Source organism: Mustela nigripes, chromosome 2, assembly GCF_022355385.1.
Source record: "Mustela nigripes isolate SB6536 chromosome 2, MUSNIG.SB6536, whole genome shotgun sequence".
Lineage (NCBI taxonomy): Eukaryota > Metazoa > Chordata > Mammalia > Carnivora > Mustelidae > Mustela > Mustela nigripes.
Genome location: NC_081558.1, coordinates 112,073,382 through 112,097,607, shown reverse-complemented (window position 1 = coordinate 112,097,607; position 24,226 = coordinate 112,073,382). Strand labels below are relative to the sequence as shown.

At 42.0% G+C, this 24,226-nt stretch overlaps 1 protein-coding gene across 1 annotated transcript in view; it reads right to left on the bottom strand.

The window, feature by feature from the left end:
* Positions 1–648: 648 nt before the first annotated feature.
* Positions 649–24,226, bottom strand: part of C2H3orf70 (chromosome 2 C3orf70 homolog) — an 83,445-nt gene continuing 59,867 nt past the window's right edge. The window contains exon 2 of the mRNA XM_059391371.1: positions 649–5,606. Within this exon, the coding sequence (XP_059247354.1) occupies positions 5,050–5,606 (557 nt within the window). The 3' untranslated portion in view covers positions 649–5,049. The remainder of the gene's footprint in view (positions 5,607–24,226) is intronic.

The window sequence follows — 24,226 nt, the reverse complement described above, 5'->3', positions numbered from 1 at the left end:
AGTGGTAAGCTGGGCCGTAATTACTTATAGTAGTAACAACAGCATTATTATTGTTATCAATAGGTGAATGTATTTAGCAGTCCCTAGTAAGGTTACCCGCTGAAATCCAACCCCAGAAGCTGCTCTTTTCCAGGTGTGAATTAGCAAACTGAGCTTTTGGATTTGCCACGTGGAAGTCTGGACCCTGAGCCTTGGTGACAAAGCAACCACACCCCCAGGACCTATGTTTAGAACTGTCTCACACGCATGTGTAAACCAAATACAAAGCTGTGGTTTTGTGTGAAAGGAAGACTGTCTGTGGGGGGATATGTAAGTTTTACTAGTATAAACCTGATGTAGCCAACAAAAAAGTCCTTGTTACAAAGTGTTCTGGGAGTGTGAGCAGGTCACCAGGAGCATATTACCATTATGAGTAAGAATACTCGGCTGCGTGTCATCATTTTTGTCCAGTCTAAGTGTGACGATGATGTCAGCTGCATGTTTCCTGGCACAGAGTAAGCACTCAATATACATGTTACACATTTGACAAATGTGGGTTCCGTTTTTGTTTTGTTAAGTTCACAATGCAATATTTGAGCAAGACAGAACCTCTCCAAAGGAGAAAGTGGGGGAGAGAATAGTCCAAACTCCAAAATATCAGATTTATGCTGGTACAAAAGAAAAAAATTACATTTATTTTACAAGTAAGTATTTTCCTAAAGTATTATACATAAAGGAAAGTTGAGCTGTCTGTGGGAAACAATATAATTTTAGGAAATTACAGAGTGGTCAACATTGTGCTTAAAACTTTAAAACAGGTGCAAAAAGTAGCACAGTAAGTGAATTTTGCAAGGTATGGACAGCCTTCAAAAGGGTATATGGATACAATGATACAGAAGCTCAATATTAAAGCCTCCAGTGGTGATGTGCTTTCAGACTTGTTCACACTAATAAGAGAGCTCGAGTAAGAGAGCACGGCTTCAGTCCCAAGAGAAGAACTCCAAGCACTAACAGAAACACGGCAGTACGCACGCAGTACGGTCAACTCTCCATCCCCCAGAGTAATGAATGGGAGCAGAGACAGAACATTTTTAAAAAGTAAAGAATTCCAAAATTAATTCTGAGAAGTGCCCTTATACTTGTGTTTGGAGGTGAGAAACACAGACACCCCAGGAATTTCTGGCAGGAGTTGGCAAGTACAACTCCCACCTCCTTCCCCTCTCCTCTTCAATGAGAGGAGATACAAGCCTATGCTGTTCACTGGAAAAGCCTAGAATGCAACTGGCTTCCTCAGTGCTGGTTCCCACCTCCAGTGGGGAGGGGAATAGGAAAGAAAAACTGTTAAAATGTTTCTCTCATGTGAAAAGCCAAAACATGTCAATACAACTTTGCAAACAAGATGGAAAAATCAAGAGCTGACATATAAATATTAGTTTAACTTGTGCTTTTTTCCCCTTTGCCTTGTAGTATTTATACTGCCAAACATGTCTGGGTATTTTGACAGCTTTCTAAAATAGGTGGTGTCCTGTTACCCAAATAGAGAAATTTGTATAAAAGGAGTTTGTTATAATTAGTTCCAATAAAACAGTTTCAAATAGGCCAGGAAGTAGAGATTAAAAACTAAAACCACCACCCCTAAAATGGGACCAAACCCTAGATCAAACCCAAAAGGTACCTCAGGACTACCACTTCATGGTTTTGTTTGGGTTTGGGTGGTTTTATTTGGTTTGGTTTGGTTTTGTATTATATTACCTTGAAGTACACATTTTGCTTTTCCAGGAAAGGAACTGGTTTTTATCCAGGGTTTTCTCACATTCTTACTTCAAATCTTAGAAATTACAAGGTAAAAAAATACCTAGATTTGACAGTAAAGACTTATTTGTTAATGGGCCAAAGAGTTATAGCCGCAAAAGCAATTGAATTGGTTTGTCATGGCTCAGAAGAGTTATGAGCATATCTGAACCTTGAAAATTCTAAAATAAATGTTGGTTCAGTAAGAAAGCTCAATTCCATACTGCACTTACCATGCATCTTCGACCTAACAGCTTTTACACCAACTTGCAGTAAGTGGGAATGGAGCTGGGCTTCCATCAAGGACTCCAAAAGCAGCTTCTCCATCCACACAGCCCAACCTTTTGTTCCAAGTGAGCAAACTACCAGGTTCACATTAAAAAGTTTTCATACCTGTCCATGTATAAGTATCAAACCAAAAGACTATTTAACATGACTGTGTCTGATGTCTATGATACACATTACAGTCTAAACATTTTCTAAAGTGCCCATAAATATGCTTATACAAATGAACAATATAATATTAGGTTTACAGAGAAATCCTTTCACATAATATATAACAGATAGGCCTAGAATTTAGTTGTAAATACACATTTTTATACCCTTATCAGTTGTTTTTGGAATGCAAGCATAAAGAAACAATTCTGGTTCAATCATATATGATTTTCAGAGAACTATTAACAGTGCTAGGACACAGAAATTCTTGCTTGTGCTTGTGTAGAAAAGGCTATTTTGAGATCCAGGAGCATCTGATATTTAGAATCCAATGGAATAACTCCAATTCTATAAAATAGTAGCAAGTGAAGCTTTGTGAGTTTTTAATTATAAAGAGATTGTGCAAATATTTAAAGTGATTATCAACCATTATTAAATCCAAAAATTCCATTAAAATCGTGGGTAATCTGAATGGCAGTTCAGGAGTTTAAAAAACAGGAACCTAGGCAAAAGTCGTAGATATTACCCATAACGGCCCCAACCCTGCCCCAGCCAGCTTCAGAAATGTGGCCCTGTGACCACATATTTCCATGCTTTGGCGACCTGGTGGTTGACTGCAATCAGTTTAATGAACAGGAATGTGGGCCCAAAATTGAGAACTGAGAGGAGCGGTGTTGAGAAAGAAGACCCTGCATGTGCCCACATGGGGGCTCCAGTGAGTTCACCCACGGGGCAGGCACACACAGTGGCGGCCACACTGCTAGCCTCCCAGGACTGGGTCTCCATGCCCTCCTCCAGCAGACGACTCCACCAGGGGCGGCCCTGAGAACCACAGGCAGACTCCCCCGAGGTCTGTCCCTAAGCCATCTCGGCTGGGGAAGCTGCTCTCCACGCCCGCCTCCACCTGCCCTCTCCTGTACCTGCTGTTCCTGCAGCTCCTCTCACCACCTTCCTGGTCTGTCTTGTTGAGTCTCTACATTTCAGTAAGTGGGAACTGCATGTTGCATTCCTAGCACAGGAATTTTCAACTAACACTGTTTTCAAAGGAATACGCATGCTCTGCTTTCTAATCCCTAGGGACGTTCTGAGCACCTAAGCTTAATGAAGTGTTCTAGCTAGTCACGTGAACAACATATACAGCTAAGAAAGCAGACTCTGCCTAGAGTGATTTGTGAAGGATGCCAAATGAAGCCTTCAGAGAAGAACACAACGGGCCTCTTCTTATTTCTTAAAATACACACTCATGTGACACAGAAGAGATGTGCCAAAATGCGAACAGAGCACAAGATAATGCTCCAAGAGCATGCTCACGGTTAGGATAGGAGAAGGACTTCTGTCTCTCCACCAAGGATAGTTCCGATTTCATTAGGGCCATATTTTAAACTTCCTGGATTCTTAACCATGCTTTACAGAAAGCAGATCTGAAGAAATGGCAGATAAGCAGCTCACACAAAAACACCTTGTATAAATGGAAATTAGGAGAATTCTGAAGAAAGCTAAATAAGAAAGAATTATTTACTATTTTGTGTGTATGAGAAAAGAGAACATGTACAACAGACTATGACTATTACTACAGTAAAGTGAATGAATATCACACAAAATATTTTCTCCTGACTTAGCAGCAAACTATTTCAACTGCTTTTGCATTTGCATAAAAAAATCCATGCATCATACTGAATTCTAATCCATTTCTCACCTAAACCATTCTAATGCTTCATACAACCAAATGAAGCAGAATTAATCAAACCTATTAGATTCATTCCTAATCCCTAAAGGACTGCTGTCTTTAGCATCTCCATGCTAACTAAAACTATTACTGATTTGTTTTTTCTTAAGACGTCAGATGTGGCTGCCTCCTAAGTATAATACCTATATAACTTCCTAAAAGTTTTCCCCGGATTTGAAGAACAATTAAAAAAAACAGGGAAACGTTGAGGAACCCACCCAAGGGGCCAGCTCAAATACTGCAACACGTTCCCCAGCTGCAAGCCTAGCACCTCCCTCCTACCCCTGGGTTCCCAGAGCGCTCTGGGCACCGTGACCCGCATGCGTTGGCACAGTGCTCTACTGGACTGGGGACCCCTCCCTGTCAGGAGTCAGGTCTCGTTCAGGCTGCATCCCCATGCCGCATCCCCACACCGCACCCGTCAGAGTGCGGGCGCTCAGCTAAAGCCGGACTGAATGTGGAACTGAAGGTGTCAGCTCTTGTCAGTGAAGGTCTGGCTTCAGCCCAGGTCACACGTGGTATGCGAACACCAGCCACAACTGGGGTTGAGCGAGGGTCTCCAGGAACCTGCAGCGGTAAGCAGAGGCAACACAGGCCCAGGCCCATGCAGGTGGTGGGAGAAGGGCAAAGGGACAGAATGGCATCTGCCAGTGCACACTCTGCTCCCCTCTCAGGAGCTGACTCCCATTTGAGACCAGCAGGTGGGGGTGCCTATGGGCACACCAGAAGGAATGCCAAGAGGGGCGTGGGGGATGTGTGTGAAGAACCCACCCCTTCACTGCCTCCTTCACTCGGGGTGGCTCCTCAACCTGATCCATGACCCTCTGTGACCATCACTGCATCGCTTTCAAAGTTCCCAGTGAAATTAAGGCTGGGTCACGATTCATGACACCAGATGCTACATAGAAAATAAGTCTAGATACAAAAGAAAACCATTTATAAGAAAAGGAATGTCTTAGTTATCAGACTAATGTAAGAGTGATGCTAATCAGCAGACCAGTGAACTGCTACGGCTGTGAGAGAGGGGCAGGAAACACCAGGTGCAGTGGAGAAAGGATCCATCGGACGGAACTGCAGACGCTCAGCACGATCAGAGGCCGTGGCTTCTGCCTGGGCTCTCACACGGTGGTTTCTATTGTCTCAATCACTTCCAGATCCGACTGTGAAGGGGAGAGGAGGGTGCACTCATCTGGCTCCCAGCTGCTCTCGGGACTGTAATCTTCCTCGGAACTCAGTTCCGCTCCTTCCTCCGTGTCCTCATCACACGATTCCACATAGTGAGCCCCAATCGCATTGATCCCAGAGTCCTCAGAACTTGAGGGAGAAGAGCAGTGATCTATTTTAGGGGTACTGCTCTCTCTTGAAATTAAGGCATCGTGTGCAGAGACCTCCTCGGGACTCATTTTGTGGGAATGTGGCGCTGGCTGCTTCTGCACATAACACATCTTCCCATTGATGCATTTAACCTGATAGTTGTCGATAAAGAGGTCTGAGATCATACAGTACCTTGGTGAATCAGGGGGGAGGGGTGGCTGGAAGACGGATGCAAATTTCAGAAAGTGTTCAGTGAGTGACACCGAGATCTGAATGGTGTTTGTGGGTTCCCGAGGCTTCGCAGGAATCTCCGTGCTCGGAAGCTGCTCCACAGGGGTCATGGGCTGATACACGTATTTGCCTGCGGGGAACACCAAAAAGGTGGTTGAAATCAAAGAGTATGACACAAACTACATTAATGTAGCCATAATGGTTTCTTTCCCAGGATCAGATATTTTAAAAAATATTTCACCATCAAAAGGAACCAGTAATAGAATCATTCAACATTGTTATAAGCAATGAAAAATACAGTGTGGTACATAATACCATCATAGTATTTTCATCTAAGAAACTCAACACTCTACAAATTTTAACTTCTATTGATGTCCTTCTAATACCTCTGAGGTGGGTATATACTAAAATCCTTACTTTACAGACAATTTTAAATGTTTTACCCCTTGCACTATAACACCAAATGCTCACGATATAGTACAGTAAAAACATGCTGTAAAGGGGTGCCTGGGTGGCTCAGTCATTAGGCATTTGTCTTCGGCTCGTAGCCCTGAGATCGAGCCCCCATAAGGCTCCCTGCTCATTGGGAAGCCTGATTTTTCCTCTCCCACTCCCCCTGCTTGTGTTCCGTCTCTCTCTGTCAAATAAATACATAAAATCTAAACAAAACAGAACAAAATGCTGTAAAGTTGTAGCCTATAAAATCCTAATTCCATTCTATCTTTAATAATTATTAATACATGTGATAATATATATATTTTTAAACTAGAGGAATATATACCAATTTATTATCAAGATTACAGAAGACTTCCACATTTTAGGTTTCTATGTTTTCCTGAGAATACATATATACACAGATGTATATAATGGCCCGGAGGGTTGTCCTAGCCACCAGTAATGGCTGGGGTAAGATAATGAGGCATGGAATGATCTCTTTCAAGACCCAAGTTCATCTGTGGCCCAGTTAGAAGAAGTCTTCCCTGGCCCCAACTCCACTGGCACTAAGCAACCCATGCCAAGTAGAAGCAAGGGTACAGGTGATGTAGGGGGTGACCTATTGGGCATTTCCAGGAAACCAAGAAGCTTATCTACAAACTTTCTGCTCTGAGCAGTGTGTCACATAGCTCACTGTGGAAGTGAGACCTAAATAGATCTGTTCCTAATGTGTCTCTCTCTTTGTTCTCTTTGACTTCACTCAACACTCTGCAAAGCCTCTCAGGTACCAAGTGCTAAGGAAACGGAGACAGAGATGAGTCTGTATATCTAAAATGATTTCAAAATAGAAATATGGGAGTTAAAAAAAAAAACAACCTGAAAAACTGAGAGAAAACAGCCACAATGGTAGACACCATTTTGGTTTTTCCTAATATTTGATTATCAATCAGTTCATACTGTACCTTCTACATATTTCTGATGGCATGTTTTAACCAGCATTATTGCCATTTTAGACCACCTAAGTTTCAACAGCATCCCTGACCTCTAGTAGTACCTCCTCCTCAGGCATGACAATCAAATCTGTCGCCAGACATTATCATAGAGTCCCGGGGGTCAGAATTGCCCCGGCTGAGAACTACTGATCTCTGGTATCCTCATGAGCGTCTCTTCACAAGCTACTCGCTCACCGCACATGACACCTGCTCCTGTTTATTTCTTGGTCAGACTGGAAATTCTAGGACAGAAATGACATTTGTAAGGAAAACTACTTTAAACTTTTTAACAATTTATTTAGGCCATGGGAGAATAGCAATTTCAGATCAGAAATGTGAGCTGCAAACTAGGCCACAAATAGTGCAACATCAGTAATCTATTAAGATCGATTAGCCTGCCTATATTTTTTACTTCTGTTTCCGGACTACTGTACAAAAATGTAGGCTTAGTTGTTTTAATTTCATTGTAACTAAATTACTCTAAAGTATATTCAGCTTCATTCTGGAGTAACACACAGGAAAGGTACATTTAAAACTGTTAAGCCTTTGGATTCCTAGGTCTGCTTTGAAGCCTGGACATATATACCATGCAAACCTTACACCATCTGATAAAAATACAAGTGAGAAGAACCCATCACACCTGCCTGGGGAACTATGTTTCAAATATGCCAGGTATCTTTATTTCTTTGTTATCTATAAAGACAGTATGGTATTACTACTTATCAGGGAAAGTTCAAAACAGTAAGACTAATTAATAGTTTGGTACAGTAGGACCTCCACATCCAAGCACCATGGCAATGTCATCTGAAGGGGTAAAGATGGAAGAACTTCAAGCCTCCCCTCCAATCCTCCAGCCTCAAGACCAGAGAAAGACAAGTCTGGCAAGGGCAGAGAAGAAACTACTCGCAGAACCTAGGGGACTGTTCCCCTTATGTTCACAAAACGGTGAATAGAACATCTGGAATGGAGGTTGGTCTCTTCTGTTCCTGGCTGGTGGACTGGGGGGTTACTGAGTTCGGGAGGCTGTGAATGGCAGGCACTCAAGAAATGCCTGATGTAGGGTGCTGAGTAAGTTCATGTGGGCCCAAGTGACTTGTGGTTTAATTACCCATTGGTCACACTGAAGAAGTTCCTAGAAATTCATCCTCAGACTCACAGGGTTCAGGACTTTATTTAGTCCAAAGGAGGGACTCCATGAAGCCTGACTTTGGGACTTCCGCAACCACCCTGCCCTCCCCGCTCCTTCCCATCCCTCCCCGCCCCCGCACTGAGTCCCAGCCCGACCCTCGTCTTTCTTTTCTTCCTTTGTGCTTCTTCAAAAATCCTTTGCTCTTTCTCTTCCTCACAGTTCTTCTACCTCTTTCTCTACTCCTGCCTTCTCCAAAGCTCTGTTTTTATTCCTTGAAGTGTGGTAAAAGATAGAGAAATGCAGCTGGGAGACCAAGATGTGCAGAATACTGAATTCCAGGTTCCATCTGCTTCTACTTGTTACATCTACTAAAGGTGCTTACTCCGAGCTAGAGTGCCAGCCCATTATCTGGTGATAAGGGGATACAGATGCAAAGAGGAAGGCACAGAAGAAAGAAATAGTAAAGACAGCCAGATGAGAAACTAAGTTTAGTAAACATCTTTCAAACATCAACTAGTTATGGGGCACCTGGGTGGCTCAGTGGGTTAAAGCCTCTGCCTTCAGCTCAGATCATGATCCTGGGGTCCTGGGATTGAGCCCTGCTTTGGGCTCTCTGCTCAGCAGGGAGCCTGCTTCCTCCTCTCTCTCTGCTTGTCTCTCTGCCTACTTGTGATCTCTGTCTGTCAAATAAATAAATAAAATCTTAAAAAAAAAACCCATCAACTAGTTATAATACTGTATTCTTTGATTTTCTTATAGCACATACTTAACAGGAGAAAACAAACTTATATCAAGGATTTAGTTTTGTAAAGAGTCCAGAAGGGTTTGTACTTGCCTCCACTCCCCAGTAACTTCTGCCCTGTGGTATATTACACTGCGAGTCTATGTTTGTAATGGTAGCCTTGAAGCATCACAAGATGCTGAATTATCAGAGAAATTCAATTATGTCTGCTGTAATGTACTTACTAAGGGAATAAAACAAACTAACACACCACGATAGTAAGGACTGAAACAAAGGGTGTTTCCTGGCCACTTAGCCCCCAAATTCAATAATCACTATACTCTGTTTTCCGAACAGTCTTTTTAATTAAGGGTTTACTATGTTATTTAAAGAAATAAGCAGATGAGAACTTTTAAAACTTGAATCTCTAAAAGGAAAAGATATTCAGAGGGAGACAGGGCTTGCAGAATACAAAGTAGAGAGAGTAAAAGAAAAAATGAGATATAATCCAGCAATTCCACTTCTGGGTATATACCCCAAAATAGGAAAGCAAGGTCTGAAAGAGAGTAGCTGCATAACCATGTTCATCACAAGCGTCATTCACATTAGCCTAAAGGTGAAAGCAACCCAACTGCCTGTCGACAGGTCAATGGAAAAACAAGACGTGGAATATACAATGACGATTATCCAGCCTTACAGAGGAAGGAAATCCATGCTACACCATGCGTGAACCTTGAAGACATTATGCTAAGTGAAGTAAGCCAGTCACAAAAAGACAAATACTATATGAGATCGCCTCTATGAGCCACTTAGGTTAGTCAGATTCATATAGGAAGAAAACAGAGTAGTGACTACCCGGGGCCAGTAGATAAGACAGAACAGGGAGCTATTTAATGGGTACCGAGTTCCAGTTTTGCAGGATAGAGAGAGTCCTGGAGATGGATGGTGGTGATGTTTGTACGACAATATGCACATAGTTGATACCATTGAACTATACACTTGAAAGTAGTTATGATGGTAAATTTTGTGTGTATTCTACCACAATTGTTAATACTAAAAAAAATCTGTATAATTCACTACATTAACAGATGGGAAGGGAAACTCCATATGATTCAGAATATACCAAAAAATTCTTACAACTCAATAACAGAAAACATGCAGCCCAATTTTAAAAAGGACGAAGGCTGAGGTGCCTGGGTGGCTCAGTTGGTTGGGCCTCTCTTGATCTCAGCTCAGGTTCATGACCTTGGGGTCATGAGGTCATGATCTTGTGGTGGTGAGATTGAGCCCCACATTGGGTTTTCCAATCAGCAGGGAGTCTGCTTGGGATTCTCTCTCTCCCCTTCTCCCTCCCCCTACTCTCATGCTCTCGTGCGCTCTCTCTGGGGTAAATAAATCTTTTTAAAAAGAGGAAAAAAAAAAAAAGGAGTGAGGCTATACAAGGGCAATGCCAAGAATCCCTGTAGTGATGCAAATGTTCTGTAATGTGACTACATCACTATCAGTATCTTGGGTTATGATAATGAACTACAGTTTAGCAACTATAGTTGTCACTAGGGGAAAGCACATAAAGGATACACGGAATCTCTGAGTTTTTCATAAAACTACATGTGAATCTATAATTATTTTCAAAATTAAAAATATAACTTAAAAATCCCCATAGGAGCGCCTGGGTGGCTCAGTGGGTTAAAGCCTCTGCCTTCGGCTCAGGTCATGATGCCAGGGTCCTGGGATAGAGCCCCGCATTGGGCTCTCTGCTCAGCGGGGAGCCTGCTTCCTCCTCTCTCTCTCTCAATCTCTGCCTGCCTCTCTACCTACTTGAGATCTCTATCAAATAAATAAATAAAATCTTTTAAAAAAAAAGAAAAGAAAAACCCATGAAGTGATGTACCTTTTTCAATGCATTTGATCAGGAGGTAAAATGCTGCTGATCTCATGATGGTAACTTTGAACATTTGTTTAATGTGGTGTCTGTCTAGGTTTCTCCACTGAAAGTTAGCATTTTCCCTTTATATCTTACATATCTTGTGAAGAGATAACCCTGAGACTGTGCAAATATCCCATTTGTCCCCATACTGTCACCTACTAACTTCAGCATACCCAGGGGGATTTGGTCTCTAATGATCACTACTGTGGTGTTTGCCCAACAGTTATTTCCTATTTCCATCATTACTTCTACATGTATTAATTAGAATTCTATTTAATTAAGAGCTGTTCATTCTCCTTCATTTATTTTTCCAATTACTTAAATTAAGCATGATTCACTATTTAGTTCTATGGATTGTAATCCATTACTATCATTATTTACTTTGGTGCTCAAATGTCCCATATTTAACTCTGGGAGCTCCTTCAAGTTAGCACCTGTGTCCTCTCAACATGCCCCCATCCTTTTTTGGAGCATTCAGTGCTTTCTGATACCATAAGAAGTTACTGGCTTATCATGTCCTTCCCTGCCCCAGTGCAGGAATCAGCCATTTCTACAAGGAGCCCTAGAGTTCCTTTTCTTAAGAAATTAAACACATTTTTTTCTTCCTTTCTTTTTTTCAGATTTTATTTATTTGACAGAGAGAGTACAAGCAGGTGGAACAGCACAGGGAGAGAGAGAAGCAGGCTCCCCACTGAGCAGGGATGCTGACTGGGGCCGATCCCAGGACTCTGAAATTATGACCTGAGCTGAAGGCAGACACTTAACCGAATAAGCCACCCAGGTACCCCCTAAATACATTCTTCAGCTTATTGCCAAAATATTTTTGGGAAGCAGGCTTAGCTTGCTAGTGACTCGTTCACTCACTAAATTCATCCTTAAGAAAGTGAGTATTAAACCTCATTACAGTACTTAATTTCCATTTAAAAATAATATATAAAATAAAAATAAATGTCACAAACCCATCAATTTATCTGGAATCTTTTTCAAGGGAGCTGAAACAATTTTCTCAATACTGAAACTTACTATACAACACCAAGATCACAAAAACCAACTGTGATCCATACGTGAAAAATAAATTTCAGGGGTGCCTGGGTGGCTTGGATGGCTAAGCATCTGCCTTTGGCTCAGATCATGATCTTGGGGTACTGGGATCAAGCCCCTTGTCCAGCTCCTTGCTCAGTGGGAAGCCTGCTTCTCCCTCTCCCTGTGGTGCTCCCCCTGCTCGTACTCTGACAAATAAAATCTTTTTTTTTTTTAAAGATTTTATTTATTTATTTGACAGAGAGAGATGACAAGCAGGCAGAGAGGCAGGCAGAGAGAGAGGAGGAAGCAGGCTCCCTGCTGAGCAGAGAGCCTGATTTGGGGCTCGATCCCAGGACCCTGAGATCATGACCTGAGCCAAAGACAGTGGCTTAACCCACTGAGCCACCCAGGCATCCCCAAATAAATAAAATCTTAAAAAAAAAAAAAGAAATTTCATATATCTTATTTCTTTTTAGGGAACCTGGTTCAACACTTTCAGCTCTTTCTCAACTAAAGGATGATCAAAACCATTAGATAAGAAACTTCCACTATTCTTTTGGAGTCTGAGTTCTTAACTATCCTAATTGTTCTTCCCCTTTGGTGTTTAGCAATAACATGTAGTATATACTTTTTAACAATGCCTGGATGAGACACTAAAAAAGACTTATGTTTTCATCTTGGTTGTTTGGTTAAGAAAAAAAAAGAAGAAGAAACAGAAGACTTAATTACTTTTCTCAAGCTCATGTAACACAACGGAAGTCTGTTCTAGGACCCAAGCCTTGTGCCGCATGTGTTTTTATGAGGGTACTCATTCCTTCATTAATATGGTTAACTTCAGCTAATATTCCAATTTGGAACATAGTATAAACACAGAGCAGATATATTTCCTTGAAGGGTTTTTTTTGTTGTTGTTTGTTTTTTGTTTTAGAGCACAAAGGGGAAAAGAAGACCCAAATAAATGTAAAAAATAATTTATATGTCCTGTTAAGCTATTGTATGTACTTTACAAACTTCCTTTTTTTTTTTTTAACAGTTGTGCATTTGATTCTTAAAAAAGATCCTCTGGGAAGGAAATGAGCCTTTTGCTTTCACAGATAGTATTTAGGACTATTAAGTATGTGTCCCCTTGACACATCAAGTACTCTGCTCTCAGGGAATGCAAAGTAATTTTAAAATTAGCCTAAGCAAAATATAATTAGAAAGGTAAATCTACTGAAAAAAAAAATGAGTGGCCTAAGGGAAACTGCATCCACAGTTCAGTTCTCTGATTTTATATAGTGAATCACAATTATGTTTATTTTATTCTCGAGGGCATTCATTATACTGAAAGTAATGTTAAATATCCTTATTCAGCTATTTCTGCAATATGCATTATTTACTAAGTTACAAATAAAAAACAAAAGAACATATTTACTGCATACATATATATATATATATATATAATATATATATAATGTTTATATATAAAATATATCTTTTACTATAACCAGTATTTTTCCTGGACGTATCTGGCACCCTGCCCCACTGGCAGTCAATATGCCACTTCATTCCAGGAGAACATTAAAGTTTATATACTGCCCAATATGTTAAAGTCCCCAGTCACAACTTTATGCAATATCATAGTTTCTTCATTTTTCAAACCGGATAATCTTTAGTGTAGGGGAACACATTAATGTAAAGCAAAACCCTAGTAAGCCAGAATACCAGAAGCATGGGTTGTTTACTCATTTAATAAGCATTTATTGAAAATCCACCATGTTTATGCTACTCTATCAGATGCTACGGGGAAACAGAAGTAAAACACGCAGTCAAGCTTCAAGGAGCTTCCAGTCAAATTAGGGGTAGAAGAAAACAGAGCACAATTAAGTCAAGAACTGAGTAACTACAAGAACACATAACAAGGGCATTCAGCAAGCAGCAGAATGGGATTCCAGGCTTCCCTGAAGGATTTCGCGAGACTAAGAAAGGACACGCACCCAGGGAGCAGCACAGACCCGCTCCAGACCTGCCGGAAGAAGGGTCAGCAGGCACTGGAGGTTCAGAAGGCTGACGGAGAGAGCAAAGGACAGTGAAGTCTGTGAGGAAGACGGAGGGCGGATGGGGCTCAGAATGCCAGGCCAGAGCTCGTGTTTCCGTGCCTGGAGAAGCACTGAGGATTGCTGAGGACGTGTGTGACCACGATACATGGAGGACCTTAAGGAAATTTGGTCTGGTAAAGATGCACAAACTAGACTGAAGAGAGAGGACATGAGGGTTCAGAGGAGGCTGTCGTGGATTTTCACGCATGATATTCTGATCTAAAGCCACACAGCTTGGGCAAGTAAGAAACTCTAGAAGACACTCCCGAAGATGATGGATCCTGGGGCTGAAGGGCAAGGACTGGGGAATCAAATGCACCTGGGTATGAATCCTGACTCTGGGGCTTATTAGCTGCTTGACCTTCATGAGACTGTCAACCTCCCATGTTTCCCATTTCCTCAGTGTAAAACTAGTTAGTAATATCTACTTCTTAAAAGCTTTACCTCAGTGTCTGGCACACTGTAAACATTCTATTACTGGTGTTATTTACAGAAGGCAGGGGCTGCCTACCAGTCTCCAAGCCACTCTAGGCTTTACAGATTGCCATGTGGCCCAGCCCTGCCAAGCCCAATGACCACCCTCGCCCTCTAGAATGCCCCGAATATACCCAGTTTCTTGATTCAGCTTAGCCTGTAAACTTTTCTCTGGCCACAGCTCTCTGCTAGCCTGCCTTCATTCCTTAGCCCCCAGACCCTACAATTCACTTTCACATCTGCTGTCACTCCTCAAACTAACATGTAATGAGCTTCACTTGTGTGCCTGGCCTTAAATTAGGGACATGGAGTTAAAACAGCCAGAGGACTGACTGCATCCCTGCCCTTATGGAAGGGATGTATCTATTTGAACAAATAATCACCCCAAAAGATATGTAATGGCAAACCATAAAAAGTGAGAGGCATAAAGCAATAGAAAATGCAAAATCAGTGATTCAAAATCACATGTGGGATATGTGATCTGGACCATGGGAGGGTGGGGGTGGTGTCAGGCAATACATCCTTGAGAAAATGACTGAATGGGGTACATGCCGCCTCAGGACTGAGTGGGAGTCACCAGGTAAAGACGGCAAAGGGGCAGAATGGTTGGCGCAGGATGAGCAAGAGGGAGAATGGTAAGAGAGGAGGGTTATGGAGGCCAGACCATGCGGGCACTGGAGGCCATGTAAAGACTGGGGATCTTCCCTTGCAGAGTAGAAGGGCACTGCGCAGTTTTAAGGGGAGAGTAACATGACCAGCTTGGCCTTTCTGCTTGCTTCCGTTGCTATCTGCTCCTCTCACAGTGTGGGCACAGATAACGCCAATCTGAAGCACTCAGTGGACCTCAACGATTCAGCCACCACTCCTCTCCCAGCTTCCCACTCAGATCTGGACTGAAGTGAAACAGGTGAAAGAAGGACTGGAGAAGGTAGAAGAACTACCACCCAGCAACCAGGACTGGGCAGGAGCCCTTTCCCAACAGACCTCTACAATCCGCTCTGCTCGGAGCCATACTTCTGACAGCCTGAGGTACGGGCAGGTGTTCCAGTGAGAACTGCCCTAAATACAGCATTTTGGAAAGTGCCATAAAACAATGGAGAAGGGGCACCTGGGTGGCTCAGTGGGTTAAGCCTCTGCCTTCAGCTCAGGTCATGATCTCAGGGTCCTGGGATCCAGTCCCGCATTGGGCTCTCTGCTCAGTGGGGAGCCTGCTTCCCCCTCTCTCTCTCTGCCTCTCTGCCTACTTGTGATCTGTCAAATAAAGAAAGAAAATCTTAAAAAAAAAAAAAAAAAAAAACCAACGGAGAAGCTGTTTGCCACATTTATCATTTTACAGAGCCTGTAAAATCTGAACATATGTCTGAACATAGTTCTAATGAAGGCTCTGTACTTTTTTTTAAAAAAGATTTTATGTATTTATTTGACAGAGATCACAAGTAGGCAGAAAGGCAGGCACAGAGAGGGGGAAACAGGCTCCCTGCTGACCAGAGAGCCCGATGGATGTGGGGCTCGATCCCAGGACCCTGGCATCATGACCTGAGCTAAAGGCAGAGGCTTTAACCCACTGAGCCACCCAGGTGCCCTATCTCTGTACTTTTTAAAACCATGTTTAGTTCTACCTAAAGCCAACCCCTCCAGTTTAAGGGCTAGAGAAAAACAAGAAACTTCTGAGTATTTTAACAAATAGCCTACCAGTAAGCAACAAGAGGGAAACAGAGTGTAAAACACATCCCCCTCCTATAATCCAGGTGGGTCACACACACATCCAAAAACAGCACAAGAGGAAAGATTAAGTACGCAGTCGTGAGGTACACACTATATCCAGTGTAGGAGCTCGGGGAAAAGTGAGGGCTGGAAGAGCCCGGAAAATATAGGGTGGAAACTGAAGAGGAGCTAGGACTTGGACAAAAGAAAGTGGCATGCCTTGTGCAAAAATCCAGAGGTGGAAAAAATGTGGGTTACTGCAGAGGGCAGAGGGGTGACCAGCCTGACTGTAGCAGAGGGCTCTCCTATGACCAAGAGATAATCTGGGAAGAGAGGAAGACCCTCCTCCCGCCTTATTAGGCTAGACACGACAGGAGCCACTCTGCTGAGTCAGCCAGCACAATGGAACTCCTTGAATTTGTAGATACAGATGATTCCAGTGGGGAAAGAGCCCTTCTGGGCCAGAGAGTTCAGAAACATCGGAATAGGTAAATCTGGCTAAAAGAGCCCACAGTTAAAATAAAAAAGGTCAGAGAATGAGAACTCTCAGGTTTCCATTTCCTTTCAGCTGGCCAAACAAGGGTTTCATATCCAAGAGCAGTAGGTCTACCTCCTTCCACTTAATCTTAAGTCCTACTATCCATTCAGAGGGGCTCTATAGGGCTGGTCTTAACAGAGTCAAGTTGGTTAGAAAAGGGAGAGCTGAAGGAGTCTTCTCCAAGGACAGGTTGGTCACTGATGGTAAGACAAAGCACGAAAACCGTATGTTCAGAAAGAAATAGATGGCGGCTGCCAGAGCACACAGAGACTCAACCCGTATGTATTAAGTGTCTGTACTTTGAAGTGCAAGAAAACACTGAGAAGCCTGATGGAGGAAAAGAGAAATTAATGGGAAAAATAGCTGATTATGGATCATTACAAAGTAAGTAAAGCTGGGGGCATCTGGGTGGCTCAGTGGGTTAAGCCTCTGCCTTCGGCTCAGGTCAGGATCTCGGCTCAGGTCAGGATCTCAGGGTCCTGAGATCGAGCCGCAAGTCGGACTCTCTGCTCAGCGGGGAGCCTGCTTCCCTTCCTCTCTCTCTGCCTGCCTCTCTGCCTATGTGTGATCTCTGTCAACTAAATAAATAAAAATCTTATTTAAAAAAAAAGTAAGAAAAGCTGTATGAATACTATCCTTTTTTTACTTAAAGGTGGATGATAAGGAGAAGATGAAGAAGATGATGATGATGATAACATAATAATAACAGACACGACCTCTGATTTCTTTAGAACAAGACTTGACCTTATGGGCATTTTATGTGGCCGTCTTAGCCTCCTACCTTTCTCTGCAAAAATCACTAGAATATGGGCTGAGTTACCCAGGCCATGAACTGGGCAGCAGATTTCTAAAACTGCAGTTAGAAAAAATTTGAGAAGGAAGAAATTTTCCCTAAGGGAAGCAGCAAAAGTGAAGATCTAGAACATGATGACCCTGGTGCAGTTTTCTACCATACCACTAGTATACAGCTGTATAGCTCTCCAGATGCCAAAAAAGTTATTAGCAGCCATTAATTCAAAGGACAGATATTCCTGACAGACTATAAAGCTAAGGGAAACAGTCTAAGGCATCTGTCACATTTATCTATTGATCTGGGGATGAAAAGTTGAAATTCATGAGAAAATGATGTTAACCAGTCAACCTGATTTAAGAAAAATAAGATCTTGAAATGTGAAGTCTCTGCTTAGCAAAGGAGCTCAGTAGGGACTCAGCAGACTAAATTTTTAAAAATGCATCTTTGTTAAAGGTTATTTTTGTAGAGAATACGTCTATACATATTCAAAAACCTCATTTTCAAGTTTATACAAGCCAATATGGCATTCTAGAACTTTTTTATTAATCAATTACAATGAAACACATCCTAAATATCAATGATGTAATTTTAAATCAAATTATTAATAATTACATATGATTATTTCTTGATCTAATGAAAAGAAATAAGTTTTTTCTTTAATCAGGTATAATAATTACCATTCACTTCTCTTGGAAGTGGTTTGGCTAGCCAATTTTAAGAACAGTGCTACTGGGAAAATCCAAAAAGTTAAGGAATAAGAAGTAACAAATTTAGTATTTACAACTAAATAGCATCTCTACTTAACTATCCACTTAACTTTAGGTATACCTGAGGGAGACTGTGGGTTCAGTCCCAGACCACTGCACTCACATGCATGTTGAAATAAAGTGAGTCAAATGGAGTTTTTAGTTTCCTAGTGCCTCCAAAAGTAGTCTATCGAGTGCGCAATAGCATTAGGTCTGGAAAATGTACATACCTGAACTAAAAATACTTTATTGTTAAAAAATGCTAATGATGGGGCGCCTGGGTGGCTCAGTGGGTTAAGCCGCTGCCTTCGGCTCGCGTCATGATCTCAGGGTCCTGGGATCGAGTCCCGCATCAGGCTCTCTGCTCAGCAGGGAGCCTGCTTCCTCCTCTCTCTCTCTCTCTGCCTGCCTCTCTGCCTACTTGTGATCTCTGTCAAATAAATAAATAAAATCTTTTAAAAAATGCTAATGAACATTTAGCTTTCAGAGAACTGTAATCACTAATCACAGATCATCCTAACAAATATAATAATGAAGACGTTGGACATATTGCTAGAATTACCAAAGTGTGACACACGGACACAAAGCGAACAAATGCTATTGGAAAAATGGCACTGGCAGACTTGTTCGACAAGCATTGCCACACATCTTCGATCTGTATAACAGCCCCTTATCTTCAGAGTGCAATAAGGCAAAGCACGGTAGACCAGTGTATGCCCGTACTCCTGATGGGGACAAGAGGCTCAGAGCATGGCACCGAAACCCACAATGGAGCTTTGTTCTTAGACTACTTCTTCATGACAATAGTTGGATGGTAAAATATATGGATGGAGGCACTCCACACTTGACATTAACAGTAAAGAGTAAAAACCAGATTACAATGAGATTATAAATGTGCTATATATTGACTGCCTCTCGACTCCAGATTTTCCTTTCCATGTATGTTCTGCCATAATGCACAGCATTCTTTTTGGCACATTTCCTTTACAGTCAGCATGATGTTAACTTTTCTCAGGAGAGGGTGCTAGAGGGACCCCGAAGAAGTAAGGGGCTCTCCTACTGTTCACTGTACAGTAGGGGTCAAGGGGGAGGAAATCTTTCGGAGCTCTGCCCCCGGCAGGCACCCAGAACATGCAGTTCCTTAGCAAAGTTGCAGTCTTGGCCTGGCCTGGTGATAGGCCTCCTGTTGCCCTCTTCACATGGAAGCCACCATTCCAAAGGCCTTCTGCCTATGTCATACCCTCCTGCCCACCCAAGCCTCTGCTCCCTCTACATACCCACACCCGTAACTGCTGACTGCCTGTGCCTCCCCTGCACTCCAGGGGTGCGCTTCCTGCTTGCCAGGCAATTTCATACCAGTACAGCCAGGCAAAGCAGCCAACTTCTCTGCTACCAAGTGGGATGAAATACGCTTGTTCCAACAGGGGGCTGAACCCCTCTGGGGGGCCTTCCACCTTTGCCCTTCCTGGGTATCGTCCCTCAGCCCATGGAAACCATGCAAGCTTTTCTTATATCTCATAGTCACTTATTTCTTAGAGTTTCATAATTTTTTATATTAAAATACCTGTGTAATCTACTGTATGGCTTCCATTTTCCTGACTGGACTTAAACTGATTCAGTGATCAAGTTCAAGGTATGGAATTTCTTATAAGCGGTACTTTCCTACTTTGTCTACTGAGAAAATTTAAACATTATATTAAGAAATTAAATTGTATATATTTGGAACTTAGACTAATAGACACTAAATGTTATGTATTAAAATACTAATAATTTTTTAGATGTTTAAAATTGGAAAACTGACAAGCAATTAATTTTAATAATAGAATACACTCTAGGGCACCTGGGTCATTAGGCACCTGGGTTGTTAAGCGCCTGCCTTCAGCTCAGGTCATGATCCCAGGGTCCTGGGATTGAGGCCCACACCGGACTCCCTGCTCAGCAGGAAGCCTGCTTCTCCCTCCCCCGCTCCCCCTGCTTGTGTTCCCTCTCTCTCTCTCTGTCAGTAAATAAGTAAAATCTATAAAAACAAAACAAAACAAAAAACCTCTGAAACCTGTTTTTTAAAAAGTGTATGGTTTTTACTACTTAATATTTCTATATCAATAATTAATGTAAAAAAAATAACAGGGGCACCAGGGTGGCTCAGTCAGGTAAGCATCTGCCTTTGGCTCAGGTCATAATCCCAGGGTCCTGGGATCAAGCCCTGTTTGGGCTCCCTGCTCAGCAGAGAGCCTGCTTCTTTCTCACCCTCTGCCTGCCACTTCCCCTGCTTAGGCTCTCTCTGTCAAATAAATAAATAAAATCTTAAACACACACACACACACACACACACACACACACACACACACACACAACAAAGAGAGCTTATTGAATATCCTTGAGTGTTCTCCTCCAAAGGAATGACATATAAAACTACTGAACTAAAAGTGCTTCCCCTGAAAAAAAAGCAGGAAAGAAAATTCTGAACCAGCCTTTATAAGAGAACAACACACGTTAATCTTAATTCCAGACTGAAAAATTCAGGGGGTAGGTTGGGAGTAACATTCAGTAGCTTTTTATTTTTCCTTTAAAGATTTTAGGGGCGCCTGGGTGGCTCAGTGGGTTAAGCCGCTGTCTTCGGCTCAGGTCATGATCTCAGGGTCCTGGGATCGAGTCCCGCATCGGGCTCTCTGCTTGGCGGGGAGCCTGCTTCCTCCTCTCTCTCTCTGCCTGCCTCTGTGCCTCTATGCCTACTTGTGATCTCTGTCAAATAAATAAATAAAATCTTTAAAAAAAAAAAAAAAAAGATTTTATTTATTTGACAGAGATCACAAGTAGGCAGAGAGAGAGAGAGGAAGGGAAGTAGGCTCCCTGCCGAGCAGAGAGCCCAATGCAGGGCTCGATCTCAGGACCCTGAGATCATGACCCGAGCCAAAGGCAGAGGCTTTAACCCACTGAGCCACCCAGGCGCCCAACATTCAGTAGCTTTATGAATGAGAGCACATCATCACCATGGCAGAGTACAGTAATTCAGCTCTTTCCCCTACAGCCTGGAATACAACTGCTTATGAAGAGAACAATGGAAATGGACAAGGAGGAATCAATCACCCCTACCTGCATAAAATGCAGAACCGACCACTCAAGAAGAGAAATCCTGATTACATGTGATGTTCTAGACAAAACGAGCTGCATGGAAAGGAAGCACCATGATGGGCACAGTGGGAGCTTTATGCCTGTTTGCCTACGTTGTGAATGTGACAATTTAGGACTACAGCATATGCCTGTATGATTTTAGACTACTGATACATTGATTAGAGTTGGTAATATGATAATTCAGATTTTCAAGGCCAAATAAGATTTCTATGGGTTCATGAATTTTTCAAAATTACCACTTGAAAATATAAGGGAAAAAAGATATTATCAGCACAAGTATGTCCCCTGCAGACAAACAAAGCCACAGGCCTTAGAGAGAGAGGCTCTGGTTAAAAAACACTCTCAGGGACACCAGCCCCATAGCAAGGATGAAGCATGTCTAGATGCAGCTGTTCTGATGTGCCTGGGATAATCTAAGCAAATAAAACTATCCTGGAAACGATCTAATTCTGCAAGTGGTTGGCTCAGAGATCCCCAACTGTTCTTGAAAGAGGCGTACCAATTATAGATTTTTAAAGAAATGTTGCTAATGAAGAACCAAATGCGAGTGAATTTTTTTGTAGACCATGAGCTTAAAATGGTAGTTGAGATCTTCTTGATGATTTCAGAGAGATTAATGAGGCTTTTATGCTTCTGTCTGGAATATAAGCAGACCACATTTGAGTCAAAACAACTATCTCCAAGAATTCATTGATTAATGCTAATAATTCAGAAAATCTATAGTTCTCCCATAAAACCTCAAAGGATTACAAAATGATGAGATAAAGGCAAAGAGCCTTTCCCTTTATAGTGAACATTTTAATGAACCTGGAGACATAAAAAGATGTATTACTATATTGTAATGCCTGAGGAAACTAATTACAAAACATTCATTTTACTGCTCAGTGGGTGTCATTGTTAATTTTATGTGTCAAGTAGGAGGGTACTTTTAGATGAGACTAACATTTAAACCAATGAACTCTGGGTAAAGCTTACCGTCCCCATAATGTAGGTGGGCCTCATCTAATCAGTTGAAGGCATGACCAGAACAAAAAGACCAGCTTCCTTGAACAAGAGAGATTTCTCCAGTAGACTGTCTTTGGACTTCATCTGCACCACTGGCTCTCCTGAGTCTCCAGCCTGTCAGCTCACATTGCATATTTTAGACTCACCAGCTCCATAACTGTATGAGCCAATTTCTTATATCTTCCCATATTCACACAAATCCTACTGGTTCTGTTCTCTAGAAAACCCTAATGCAGTAGGACTTAACTTACCTGTAGTGATGAGATACTGGCATAGAAATATAATCAAATACATTCAACTTTAATGTCTACTAGTAGGGAAAAATATCCAACTCCTTATTCCAGTGTCCTTGTTTCTTCATGATACCACCCCAAAAAGGGTTATTCTACCTCATCATTAACTCTTCCTCAGGCCAGCTGGTGAGAAGCCCCAGTCTTGCTTCTTTTAAGGGCATACATGCATGTGTACTATATATTTTAAATATTTTAAATAGTATATAGCTAGGTCTAGTCTAATTCCTATACAATAAAATGATGGAATTCATATACATTGATAGGTTATTTTCAGATTTTTCCATGAGGTTTTCTAGTACATATTGGCAACATGACTTTTCCCCATTTACACTGATTACCCATACTGTAGGTTATTAAACGTTTTTAATTTTTGAATGTTTAAAAAATTTTTTCCTGACATTATCCTTTATGCATTTTCATTCTGGTTGTGACAGTGAATAAGGCCAAACTGCATTCTGAGTCTTATGTTCCAATGTAAGGAGTTGTAAAATCAAATTAAAAGTTATGTAAAGTACCTAAAATATTTTGAGTTATTTCACTTATTTTCCATTGTTTTGTTAAAGTAGTTTGAGTTTTGATACTGTGGTTCATAGTATTCAAGTTCAAATTTTGCATCCTTTTTCTAGGTACACAGTGCCTATGTAACTCAGAATCATCATTAGAAAATGGCTGTCATTTCTACCTTGGGTAACAGTCCAGAAATAACAACTGCCATACAGTGTGGCAAGTGTGGTAATAAGATGATGTACAGAGCACAGAGAAAAGAACAAAGGAAGAGGAGAGGAATCAACCACAGGAGAGCAAGTGGTTTAGGAGATGCCTGTAAGAGATATGTCTGAGCTAAGTCCGGTGGCTGGAGGCTTGGTGGGGTTGGAAAAGGTCACGCATCCCCAGCAGACAGTGTGGTGTGTAAACGCACAGGATGCAGAAGAGCAAATGTTTTCAAAGAATTAAAGCACTTTAGTCCCACTTTAAAATGGTACATGTAAGAAGGAAAACAGCCCAAATAGATGAGCCGGGGCTTGGCCACAAAGGACTGTGTTAGGTCATCCCACAGAGACTAGATATAGAGATTTTATCCAGGAGCTAATGCGAAGTCACTGAAGGATCCTGGGTAAAGAAGAATGGGGCCAGAGAACATTTGTGTTGTAAAAAGATCACTCTGTCAACAGTATGAAGAAAGATGAAAGGGTGGGGAAGACAACTTAGGTTGCAGGAGAGAGATGAAGAAGAGCCTGCATTAAGGCTGTGGCAAAGGAGTAGGTTAGAAAGTAATAAATTTTGTGAGATGTGCTTGTTTGATATGTAAGGGGATCCAGGGTTTCAGGACTCATGAATATGAATGTTATCTTATTGTCCCTGACACTGTGTGCTGAGGGGGGGGCGGGGAAGAGTAGGATCTATGTGGGATGTCCTGAGGGAACATCTCAGGACATCAAGGGGAAAGTGTAAGTAGGTTTTTAAAAATATATTTTTAATTAAATTTATTTATTTGATAGACAGAGATCACAAGTAGGCAGAGAGGCAGGCAGAGAGAGAGGAAGGGAAGCCAACTCCCTGCTGAGCAGAGAGCCCAATGTGGGGCTCGATCCCAGCACCCTGGGATCATGACCTGAGCCAAAGGCAGAGGCTTTAACCCACTGAGCCACACAGGAACCCCGAAAGTGTATGTAGTTTTAAAAAGCATGCTAGGGGCGCCTGGGTGGCTCAGTGGGTTAAGCCACTGCCTTCGGCTCAGGTCATGATCTCAGAGTCCTGGG